Raw genomic sequence first — 13,244 nt, forward strand, 5'->3', positions numbered from 1 at the left:
AGCTTTGATATGGGATGATGGCCTATTAATTACTGAACTTCCTAAGTAGGCAGGCACCATGCAGGAAGGGGTAGGTGCCAGGGGATCCAGGCACTGCCGAGGCTGGGGGGCAAATGTTGGAGGGGACAGGCAACAGAGGGAAAGTTGCTTGACTGCCTGCCCCCCTGCCAATACTCATCCTGTCACAGCAGTGGAGGGGGGAGGAGCAGGGGGAAGGAGGGTCAAATTTAAGACAATCCTCCAATAATTAGATTCTATACATGGGAAAATTATAACAACTTTATATTTTTTCCATGTGTAGAATTTAAATCATTGGAGGGTTGTCTTAAATTTGAAGTTGTCTTGGACTCAGGCGAGTACAGTAATTTGAAGCATTCCAAAAGGAAGCACTTCAAAGAAGTACCTCGGTTATGGGGATCATTTTGAAGCACCTTGGCAATTTTTGTGACAAATGCGAGTCCACTAGCTGTAGTCAGAAGGCTGAATCCCTGGAGGACTTTTTCTATTTTTTTGCGTCGTTACCCCCTAAAAGCACTATAACAGTAGCCATTCCATACCTGAAACAGGAAACAAGAAGGTGACAAACTATGGGTCTTGCTGAAGTGAAAACTTGCTATGGAATGGCTTCAAAAGCGGATCATTCTGCTCAGGTGTGGCTAATTTATTTTTCATCACTTCAGGCTGTTTGAAGAATTGTTCAAACCTTGAAATACTGGGCAACTGGAAGGTTGAAAACACTTCCTGTAATGTTCATAAAGCATCAGTCCTGCTATTATTTTTTCCTAACTCTCACCGATGCAAATTTGTGTCCAAAAGAGATCCACTCCTTTTGTACCAGAACTTCAAAACCCACAACTGTTCTGTAGTAGCTGTCCAACATCAACATGGCCAGAGACGTTAGTTGTGCTGTTCGGTCCCAACCATCACTACAATGTACCAGCACAGAGCTCTTCCCTGAGGACACCTTATCTGCCACTTGAATAGCTCCTGTCAGGACAAGCTGGAAAAGGAAACAAATGTCAGACAATGTAAGAGATCAGTGCTGTTATCCCAGCCAACACACATGATTTCTTATAATTTTGGTTAACCAGAGTTGAGGAAGAGCAAGTGGGAGAAGGGATCTTTTGTTTGTTTTTTAATTGGAAGCAGAGGAAAAAAATATTCTATAAATATGGAAAACCAGACTAGACTACATTGATTTTACTAACAGACAAGGGGACCTAACTCATCTCACAATAAGTAGCTAAAAAAATAAATCTGGACTGAAAGCTGTATCTTCAGAGAGGAAGACACTATGATCTACAATGGGATGTGCCTACTTTAAAAAGTTATATGTTTCAAATGACTCAGTTCGATCTCTATGGCTTGCATCCTTTTGATATTCCTATTTTTGCAACTATTTGCTGAAATTAGAAATTCTATTTAAGGAGTAATTACTATAGGAACACATACTTTCTTCAAGCTCATATTTAATCTACAAATATAAAGGGTACTAAAATACAGCCAGAAGCATGATCATTAATACACACCTATTTCAATTCCATTACAAAGGGAAGTACGTCCCTTATACTTTTGAAAGGAAATCAAATTAAAAGTTCTGTCCAATTAGAATTACCATGCTCAACTTGTAGACAAATGCTACAGTTTTCTCTCTGTATTTTCTGTTGCAACCCAGGATATATCTATCTGATAGTTTATTAAACAAGTGACTATTGAACAGATTAAAAGGCAGTTACCTGGGGGCACTATCTTCCTCCTGTCAAAAAGCAAGGTATATTAACATTCAAAGCAATACATTTCACTTATGATTGCTAAAACAATGCCACTAGCATGAGACACTTACGACTAGCTACAAGTTATTAGATATTAGTCAGACTGCAAAGCCATGTATGTCAATAAGATGTACTCCACATTGTGTGGCATATATAAATAATGCTCTTCATTAAAACTATCATCTCTTTCAGGAAGTAGGATCTGAGACAGCAACTCTGATACTTCAAAAACAGTTTTGCATAACTTCCAACGAGCAAATCAGGATGCTTTTATGACACTGCAATTCTGCAACTACAATAATGTTCTTCAGTGCAGTTATGGAAAATATAGCATATTAATGCAGTTTAATTCTCTAAAAATGAAATAAAAAGAAAAATCTTATACAAAATAAATTGTGACAAATCTACTCTAGAGAAACTGTTCATTAAAAATACAAAACCCCAAAAAACTCACTTTGATATGTTCTAGCCAATGAGTTGATTCCAGACTTGACAACCAGTGAGATTCTTCTACGTTAGGATAAACAATGTCCTTCAGCTTTTTTAAAGATTCCCTCATGACATGGATATTATGAATATCTAAGAAAAAAAGTTCTGCATTGGGATATGCATCTTCACTTTCATATCCTCCCCCAGTTGCCTAAAAAGCAAACAATTTTAAAATTTAGTTTGAATAGTCATGTATACTGTATTAGAACAATACTTTAATATGAAGAGAGGTTTTAGAGTCTACACCATGCAAAACATTTTAGCAGACAATTTGACAGGTGACTACATTAGATAAACACTATTTTGCCTTGGCTTTTTTTGGTTTCTTTCTTTAGGCATTTAGATGCATGCTGTAAGAAGTATTAAAAAATTCCCATAAACCTATATTTGCATAGGTGACTGGCTCCAAAGCTATGCTTTTTAACAAGGTACGTGATGCACCAAATCCAAATCAACCCCATTAATCTAGGTTTTGTGTTGTTGGGGAAAATCAGGTTAAGACAGCTGCACCTCTGAGCCACCCATCCACTTCACAGCATTCTCTTCTACTCTCTTGTGCCCGTGATGCTTATCTTCCCCGAGGTGGGCTGGATACCTGACAGTAAGTGTAGGCTACTTTGACACTGGAAGGTGGTGAAGAGGGGGAAGCCCACAACAGAAGCCCAGGATGCAAGCTCTCGCCTAGATCAGCAAAAGGCTGCCCCCCCCACCCCGTGCTAGATGGATGCCTGTTTTTTTTTTTGGGGGGGGGGGGGGGGGGGGGGGGGGGCAGGGGAGGCCAAGTACCCATCACCCATCTATTTTCTAAACACCTGACTTAGAGTGGAATGAACAGCCATAGCTCCCAATATAATGCATGGAAAAGGGTTAAATGCCTCCAAATGAGATTCATGATGGCCAGCACGTTGAATAGGAGAACACCAAAGATAAGCATTAAGAAATGTTGAAGAGAGGGGTGTATCTGAAATCTCACAATTCTCCAACTTTAGCACTTCGCTCATCTGCTAGAGGAAAGTTCTGACTGCTAGTCCCTGCTTGCAGAACAGCTTCTGCATTTTATCCAAGGACTAATGCAAAATATAAAATAGTGTTTGGAGCAGGGATTAGAAACCAGGTCTCCTTTCTCACGGGCTACAGAATCATGTGCATTCTCCCTGTCCCTGCCCTGTCCCAGGGCACAATTTCAACAGGAGTGGTGGAGTTATAGGTATGTCTGTAGGTTAATGGTTCAGGCAGTCTCATGGGAGGTGGGAGATGTGGGTTTGAATTTACTCATGCCAAGAACCCAGGTCTACCACTTCCAAGATGAGTGGACCGCCCCTGTATCCTTCTTTCAGCCATGTTTGAGTGAAAGTGGCCGTAGCTGTTGCGTTCTGCTGTCAGCCTGTTGGGTGCACTAACATCACTACATAAAGAACCAGACCCCTCATGGGATCTAGGTGCAAAGATGTTTAGTTTGTGGACCCTGATCAGGGTCCCCTATCAGATAAGCGCACAGATACTCCATACCCACCTAGACAGAATTCAAAGCACCCGGGGAACTTGGCGAACACTCGGGCAACTATGGGCTGAGATGAGGTTTCTGTGGATCATATTCTCACTTACCACCCAAACTCCACCTAAATCCTTTTGTGGATTTTGGCCTTGGTTTTGATGCCACGTTAAACTAACAACAACACAATGATTAAGTATTTATAGAAGCTCCATAGCTAGAAGCAGTGCACTTGGGGAAATTGCCTGTTTTTTGTACTGGAAACAGAATTAAGATGTCTACTTACCTTGTTAGCTACTGCATTTACATTGGGCCTTGCATCATAGATGGTTAGTTTTGATATTTGTCCATTTGCTTCCCTGATGATATCAAGATACTTTTCATCATCCTTATTCCGTTTACCACCCATACCTACGAGAGGCTGACTGCAGCGCATAATAACAGCTTGATTTTCTGGATGAATCCATGACAGCACCTAGTCACATGCCCCAAAAAATATTAGCAAGCAATCTACATGGTTGAGTGTCACAAATTAAAGCACACTAGTTAATATGAAGGTTCACATGTTTGGACCTCATTAACGTGAAATAAATTCTTAAAAGTTTAGGGTGTGTATGGTTGTAATTTTAAGAGTTATCAACTCCTATTATTAGAAGCAAAGACATTACAAAATCTATTAATGACTATACACATATATATCTCATTCCAATTTATATATGAAGAAATTCTGCTTTGTTTATTTCTACCATGTGAGGTTGCATAAATAATCCTGATTATAAACAAATGCAGCGATGCCCAAATGAATTATCCAAGGGCTCAAAACGGTAATTCAGGATCATGAATTATTCCCATACATTTCAATTAGGGCCCCAGGACTCTGCAGCTTCACAGCCTGGCATTTTTCCATGATTTTAAGAATTTATGCTGCAGTCATAAGTCTGACATTTTGTGGGGGGGTTTCCCCTTGCTACAGATGCCTTCCATTTCTCAATCCTCTCTGCATGTGGGAGTTAACTGCAGTACAGAGTACATCTCCTTCACTATTCCACGAAGCCAAACATGCTAGGAAGGGGGCAATAAAGAGGATGGTGAGGTGAACTGTTTTCAAGGTCTGAGAAACCAGTAAGATAAACCTTTGAAACTAGGTATAACATTTCTCACCTTGCCCTAAAAACCAATGAGGTAGAGAATTCTCAGTCACCTTGACAATATTACAGGCTAAGGAATAGAGTCAGGCCCCCAGGAAAACAGCATAACCCACCGTCAAAAATAAACATAATCCTCAATTCTATATCAATGAGCTACACTGCATGGAGATGGGAAAGAAGAGCTATTTCATAGCAGAAAAATAAAATTAAGACTCCCTGCCCAAAGGATCAAATTTCATGGAAGACCATACAGCCTAGCACTAGGATTAACCCAGTTAAAGTTGGAAGATAGGGGAGGGAACCTAACAGTGAGTCAATTTGGTAACTTCAGCATATCACTAAGCCTGGTCTAGCATTTCTTTTTAACATGACTGCATGTGCATGGATGCACATTTAAATTATAAAAAGGGAAGTAAAAAAAAACACCCCACAGGGATTAGTCAAAATGGTACATACTGAAATAGAAGTTTAATGCCCCAATATACAGCTACAGTTTATTTATTCTGTGATTGCCAGTTAATATTTAAAGATGTTCTTCTTCACAAAGCAGTTTAACTTTAGAAAATGCACCCAAATAGGTCAAAATAGGATTACTTTATTTTTATTTGAATTTTCTGAGCTGACAATTTTGTAAAGCTACAAAAAGCCTGGCAATTCAATCTGGACACCATGCAGGAGATTTGGCTTTAGGAGGAGTGACCTTGAGACTTGTGTTCAACTGCCAGGTGGTTTCCATGCAAATGAGAAGGGTAACATTTGTCATCAATTCTTAAGTGCATCCAACAATAGTCGGTTCACAAAACAGTACAGATGGTGGCCCAAGGCTCATGCTCTATCAAGAAAAGGGAATGTGCAAAGGTGACAGTTGTTTCTTGAAAAGGGAAACTGAAACAAAATTGGGATGGGAAATATTTCTGTGGTGGACCTAGCAAGCAGGCTTGCACTTAAGTAATCCAATCCATTTAAGTTACTTTACTCCAACTGAAAGAAAAACAGAGCCCCTCATGCCACAGGTCACATTTATGTGTATGCTTAGTGGCAATTACTCTTTAAGGCAAGCTCTGCTGTCTACAATACTTACTGGAATTCTATTTCGGGACCTAAATGCAGCAACCTTCTTAAGATCGTCTTCTGTAGCATGATATGGGACTACCAAAAGTGATGGATATGTGTCACACAGGCTGTAATGTTCATTGATAAAAGTTACTCTCCACCGGTCACTGGGCAAGCCCTTAAAAACACACAGATAAGAGTACACGTTACTCTAGTATTTCAGGTCTCTATAAACTGCTCTTTGTACTTGTACTTTTACAAGCTATTTCAGCCACATGGTGGCAACGGAAGCTTAGAAGTTCACAGGACCACACAGAACAGGACTCTCCTGATGGTTTTAAACAATATAGTTAAAAAACAGGCTCTCAAACATATAGCCCTAATTTCCACACCAAATTGCAATTTCTACAACTCTAACAGTCAAATGAGCAGAAAACCATTTTAAAAATATTTAAATAATTAAGGTGCAGGAGGGAAAGAAAACATCTCCCCCACTCCCCTCTAGAAAAGTGCCTTTGCACCTGGCCTAGGAGGGAAAAGTTATAAAAAGCATAGCTCCAAAAAAGAGGAAAGCCTGCTTTGAACCCCCACCCCTCTTAAGCCTTATACTCATTTAAAACAAATAAAAACATTTGCTGAGGCTCCTGCTTAGATAGGAAACACAAACTACCTCTCAGCTGAGCAGACTGCTGATGGATCACCGTATCACAGCACAGCCCAAGTAGTCCACCAGGGAACTGAGAGGGGCTGACAAGCTCCCCATCCACACATACACACTCAGAGTGGGGTTTGTGTGGGTGTCTGAGTTTTTACCTTTTCTTTAGGCCTGGGCCTCTAAACCTTGGACCAAACAGATGCTGCATGAATCTGGATACTCCTTAGCCCATCAGAAAAATTACAAGGAAAAAAATCCAAGACAGTTGTTATGGCTTGTTGGGTAAACATGATTTAAAAACAATGTACTTAGCACTTACATGTACACCATACCATAAAAGAATCTCTGGAGCCATCTTGAGAGGGCGTTTACCTAACTTATAAGCGTGCATTTTTAATTAAATACACCATATCCTTTCTTTTGTGGCCATTATTTTTTTTTCATGCTACAAAGAGCAATTCAAATACCGAGCTGAAAATAAATAACTACTGAAAGAAAGTATACAGTAGCCATGAAAAACAGATTTTTAACCTTTTGGAAGTACCAGAATGGATCAAATTTGTATAATTATTTTAAGTGCATGTTCATCACCCCCACAGCTTTTAGGACAGGGCTCTAAATATCCAGTTAGAATCCTAGTGAGAACATTTAAGGATTTTTTTTTTTAATCTGGTTTATACAGATCTCATTGCAGGTAGGGATTTCAGCTGATCTCAAAACTTTTACAGCTGATTTTATAAACCTTGCATTTCAAAGGTTTGTAATGGAGACAAACTTCTAGTGTCATCTTTATTTTACATTCAATGACTATAACAGAGCAGCTAATTCTTCAGTAAGTTTATTAAAGTAAGTTATAATGTTTATATTATAAATTTGTCTTCAAAGTACAGAGCCACCTTACTACTCAGTTCTGTTTAAGTGTTAAAATAAACAACACATTGAAGCATCTATCTTAATGTTTAATCACATTTCTCCTCTAGTCCCTGCTCTACATCGTAGCCCAGAAGAAAGTTGATAAATGGATTTTAATTTTTTGTATGCGTTTCAAAACAGTAAGTCTCAGATAACAGAAGCACTATAAAATAGCAACAGTAACTCACTTGTCTCCTGTATTCGGACATTGGGTTATAAACCATCCAACCATTTTCAGAAAACTTCTCTTCATTTACAAATGCAAAAAAAGGCTGTAAGAAAAAAAAAAAAGTAATCACACAATTCTAACCAAATTTGTTTATGAAGAAAACTCATGTACCAAATAAAACTGGATCAGTTCAAGTTGCCACACCATTTCATGATCCATTCAAAGTTGAGCCAGAGTGTAACAAAATGCAATACACAGAACTTGTAATCTGGTTTTTCAAAGCCTTTAATAAAAAACTTAGAATAAATATGACAATTGAGTTTTAAATCACATTTTCAACATTCAGGACGCAAAACAAGTGAAAACGAGGCGAGTGAAAGTGGTAACAACTGTTTAATGTTTAAGCCAAGCCAGGTGAAGATTTCTTTAGCTACTTCAAAGTCTAGTTTATTTCCAGTAGTTTCAGATTCAACCATAAGCAAATAGCTACCCTTAAACTCCTCAATAACTGTAGCTGCCACTGTTACTCGTGACATGGAGCAGAAGTGAAAACACTGGACAAATGCCGGAGCTAGGGCTGATTTCTAGGACACCTGAAGTTCTGCTGTAGTAGTCTATTTCAGTAGTTTTAATACACGCTGAAAGAGACTCCATAATTTTTATTTACAAAAAAAAAGGTTATTATGTAAGATGGTTCCTGCACCTCCCCCAAAGAGCTAAAAGCTAAATGATAATTTTATATTTAATTGAGATCTCTCTCAATTAAAACCACCAGGTACAGGCAGATGAACTTAAGCACTGCCCATCATAAGATTTACGGGCAGGGAGGGAATATGAAAAAACAGAGCATTTTACAGAAAAAATGTTTCCAAAAAGTGTCAATTTTGAGAGGTAAGTTTCATACTTGGTATATCCATTCAGAATCTATAGATCCAGGTACAGTCAAATATACACTTTGCCTTTTCCCTCTCAAAGCCCCCACAGGCTTACACTGAACTTCAACATCCACCTTTATCATTGCTCTGAGAATTAACTAATGATATAACATGACATCAGTAAAAAGTTTAGACATATAGATGAAACTTCATAAAAGGACTGTAAGATGTCTCAATTTAGTCATATTTAGGGAATGTTTTACCACTCTTTCTTATAGTCAAAAGTAGAAAGAGGATAGCAGCAGATATGCAAAACAAACTGGAGTATTGAAAATGCACCTGGAAACAGTGCCAATCCTTGCTCACAAAGCTTTTTCTGTTTTTAACTTGTTGGCTTCATCCTTTCTATATGCTATACATCACCAACCTGTTGTTCAACGAAAAGCCTGCCACTTTCATAACAAATGCTGAAAACAAAGTTGCCACTTCGCCTATCATGAATTCCTTTTCTGTTTTTCACTTGCAAAATAAAGATCAGACATTTTGCATACTAATTAAAACCTAACTGTTCCTGAAAATTAAATACCCTTACACTGTTGTTGTACTAAAATTGGTGGAAAGTTTTTTAAAGCAAATGAAGTCAAAATGGTTTACAGATCATGTCATGAAATCCCCTCAATACTATCACAGATCTTAAACTGATTTTAAATCATGGTTCTTTATGTTATGTAAGTAACTTTCAGTCCACATCAGTGACTTCCTACAAATATTAGTGTACCTACAGACTTCTCAGCTCTACTAGAAGTATATCAGTATTGTGATATCCTAAATATGTAATTGATGTTTTACTGCTGGAGAGTGGAGGTGTCAGGGAAATTCAACCCTGAAATCTTAGTGTCAAAAACTGAATAGTTCTCTTCACATCCCAGTTTATTTCTCAACAATTAGATTTCTCATTTATAAAAGACTTGAAAGTGAGGTGTAATGGCAAATAACTCTCCTCCCCCCACCCATGAAGCACAGAAATATTAGCAGGCACTGTTAAAAACAGGTGCTTTGAAAGAACAGCTACAGCATAAAAGTTACTGAAGGCAAGCACCTCAGTATCTTTATAAGGGAGATAATTTTCAACTGCGATACAGGAGAGAAGCAGACTTGGACCATGGAGAATAAGTTCAACTCTTGCTCTGCCCCACAACCTCTGCGACTCTGGACAGGTGGATCCCAGTTTGCGGAGAGGGGAGTGCAGCCACAATTCCTTCACCTGTGTGGCACATGCGCAGCGCTTTGTGCATGTGCCACACCGGTCGGTGAAGGGAGTGGGTGGCTGCAACCTCTTGCTGTGATCCTGGATGCCAGTGAGCTCTTAGACCAGATGTGGGGAAAATGGCATACCTGGGTCGTGGCCAGACTCCATTTCCCAGCAGCTCCTGCCTGTGCAGCTTTGGGCCAGTCTCCGTGGAGATCCCAAGAGCAGTGGGGCCGTGACAGCGTGGGGCTGATGCCAAGTCCTGGTTCTGCAGTCCCACACCCTCACAGCCCTGCTGCTCCCAGGGTCCCCGTGGAGACTGGCCAGAAGCCATGCGGGCAAGGCATGTGGCTGGGCAGGGAGCTGCTTTGGGGCCGGAACTGGGATCTTGGGGCAGTGACAGCATGGGACCACCACGATCTGCTCCTGTGTCCCGGCCCTAGGAACCCATGTTCATCGCAGGGGCGTGGGCAATGCATCATGGCTCTGCCCCAGCCCTGCACTATCACCACCTCAAAATCCCAAGGTCTCCTCAGCCCCACCTCCCCCACCCCAGGGGAGACCCAGCCACAGATCCTGCCCCTCACGGTGGGTGCACTGGGGTGCCCAGGCAGCAGGGCTGGGTCTAGCAATGGCAGGGCTGTTGGGAAATGGAGTCTGCCACAGGCTGGATGCAGCCTGCCAGCTGGACTTTTCCCACCCCTGTCAGCACCGCTCTGCCAGAGCTCCACATGTGCTGTGAGCTTCAAAGCTTACAGGCACAGGATCTGGCCAGAGCATTTCAGGACAGGAACTGCCCTACCACTCTTTCCTCTTCCCTCGCTCCTGCCCTCTTCCTACCCCACCAATGTAGTGGAATGGAAAGAGGGGAGTAGGAAGGAAGGACTGCAGCTCTGGATGGGGAAAGTGAGGAAGAGAAGAGCAAAAACAGCAGCAGGCTTCAGAGGTGCTTGAAAGCAGGGACCCTGGGCATAGCAGCTGGTAAGCTCGTAAAGCTCACAGGACATGCAGCACACAGCTAAGGGGAGGGGGGTTGAAGACCATGCTGCTACACTTCACCTGAATCCACCCCTGCCTGGACAAATCATTTAGCCCCTCTGTACTTTGGTACACCATATAAAATTGTGACAATAGCACTGTTCTTCACCACATGTGCAATATAAATAAAAATACATTATAGAGAGAGGTACTCAGCACAGATACTATGGTTATGGGGGGTAATGATCCAAAACAGATTTGCATCCCTCATCCATTCTTACAGAGGTGTGCAAGGTTTCCGATACAGCAGTCTATATAATGACTGAAGTCCTAAACTGGTTAAATTATTACGCATCAAAATTACTAGTCAGTCAGTAAGAGTCCTCAACAGAAAGGGCTTAGAGTGCTTTTATAGGATTTATGCAAAATTTAAAGTTTAGCAGGTGTGCCAAAAGTTGCCACAGAGATGAACTTTGTATATGGTAAAGCCCAAAATGTGGGCTATAGAATTCACCTTGATACAGAAACTCTCATGACTTCCTGCAAGCATTCATATTAACTCAGAGATTTGGGGAGACTTGAAATCAGAAATGCTGTAGTGCCAACTAAGATAGGCAAATAATACGAGCCTTTACAAGCCTGATTAGTCAAGGAAAAACAATTTTATCTGCCACTCAATTTATAAGAGAAGAGGAGGCACTGGCCTTTAGGCATGACTAGACAAGGTCCCGTAAGCATTAAATACATAGCTACTCTAGGCCCAAGTAGCATAGTGTACTGAATTAGCTTCCAACCCCAGCTAATTCTGCTACTGTCAGGAAGGAAAGTAGTTTCGTGGCTGAAGGCTAATACACCCCAGCTATAATAAGGACATTTGCACTTTGATATAATGATTTTATATAATTTAATTTGTATAACTAGCACTGTAAGTCATTCCAAAAGCAGGGGGTTGAACCAGATGACCGCAAGAGGTCCCTTCCAGCATGCTTTTCTTTGATTCTATGCTGCTGCCAACCAGGAAAGAAACACTCAAACTCAGGATCCCAATTAGAGAGAGAACTGCCCAGTTACTCAGCAATCAAGAGAAGACCCTGCAGAACCCATTACCAATCCCTCTCCTCCACACCCTGCACAACAACCCTCTTCGCCCAACTGTCTCCTTGATTTCATAGCTTCTCCCACAGGCCGTGCTGAACTCAGCATGTCTATGCTGCCGTCAGAGGTGTGACTGAAGCTCATTTAAACACTCCCAAACTAGCCAGCCTAGAGTCCAACAGCAAGTTGCAAAGCCAGCCCATGACCTTGGGTAATTAATTACTGGGGCTTCTAGCCCAGGCTATGCCAGCAATCCCCAAGCTTACTAGCTTAAAGTTCACTGCTCATGTGGATTTGCCTGAGCTATCACACCTTTGCTTTTAGGAGACAGTTTTTCTACACTTCCTGGAGTAGCAAAAGGACTCCCAACCTGTCAGTTTTCACATGGAGCTGGGTAGCTCACAGGGACAGGCAAAGTCTTTGAACCTTACCTGTACTCACCTAGGTGCAGTTCAAATGTTACCTTTAGTTTGAAGAAAAACAGAACGCATTGGCCTCGTTGCTTTTTGGAGAAAGAAAAGTGTAAAACGCAAAATTTAGAAAATGGTCACGCCAGTAAAAATATATATATACAGACATGCTTATGGAGAGAGACAGAGAGATGACACTAAGGGAGAGCACAGACAGCAACATAAGGCAAGACATCTTTCAGTTTTCCATTTTTCTTCTTTTGATATTAGAGAAACTGTTCCCCTATGGTATCATAAACTGCTTTTCTATGCTAGGATTTAGACCCCGCACCTGTACTTGTCACAAGTCCCTCTCTGCAGCAGAGCATGAACAGGCCAAAAAGATGCAACACAGAAGAAGGCATGCTGTCCTCCTTGCCAATGTAATCACTGGACTGATATTTCCCCACTTAGTCCCCCTGAGACACGGAAATCTGGTCTCTGTGTTAAGATCTTATACACAGTTTTGATTTTTGAAACATTACCCATTCATTCTCTTCTGATCCCTTAGTCACTTCAAGCCCAATTCTGTGTTTGACACTAAACCAACCAAAACCACTGCATATTGGAAGCAACCCAGTTTTCCCTCTTACAGCTTTTTAACCCTAGGAAAACATGCAAGCCCCAAGGAGTAACTGGTGAGCTAAGATGACACGTCTGTGTGCTTTCTACGCAATAGCTGGCCCAAAGCAGGGAATCTGAAACCCACACCAATAATGTCAAGACCTGCCAAAGCAAGCAGGTGACCTACTTTCTCAATTGTGCTCAGTTCCTTTCTTCGCAGCAGAGACCCCCTCTGATACTATAGGCTGCCAACATACACAGAACAGCAAGTCCTAAAACTTAAGTAATAAATTAAGATTTTTTCCAACTGGGAAACAGCCTTTTCTGCTATGTTGGTTATAAAA

General features: G+C 41.0%; 1 protein-coding gene across 5 annotated transcripts in view; it reads right to left on the reverse strand.

The window, feature by feature from the left end:
- The window catches only part of MTM1 (myotubularin 1), a 50,784-nt gene that overhangs the window by 8,095 nt on the left and 29,445 nt on the right, over positions 1–13,244 (reverse strand). For all 5 annotated transcript variants that reach the window (XM_006271284.4, XM_019492775.2, XM_019492777.2 and 2 more), the window contains 5 exons: positions 7,710–7,793; positions 5,983–6,132; positions 4,040–4,228; positions 2,227–2,412; positions 794–1,000 (listed from right to left, as the gene is read on the reverse strand). In XM_006271284.4, the coding sequence (XP_006271346.1) occupies positions 794–1,000; positions 2,227–2,412; positions 4,040–4,228; positions 5,983–6,132; positions 7,710–7,793 (816 nt within the window). The remainder of the gene's footprint in view (positions 1–793; positions 1,001–2,226; positions 2,413–4,039; positions 4,229–5,982; positions 6,133–7,709; positions 7,794–13,244) is intronic.

The sequence above is a fragment of the Alligator mississippiensis genome, chromosome 8 (assembly GCF_030867095.1).
Source record: "Alligator mississippiensis isolate rAllMis1 chromosome 8, rAllMis1, whole genome shotgun sequence".
NCBI classification, from domain to species: domain Eukaryota; kingdom Metazoa; phylum Chordata; order Crocodylia; family Alligatoridae; genus Alligator; species Alligator mississippiensis.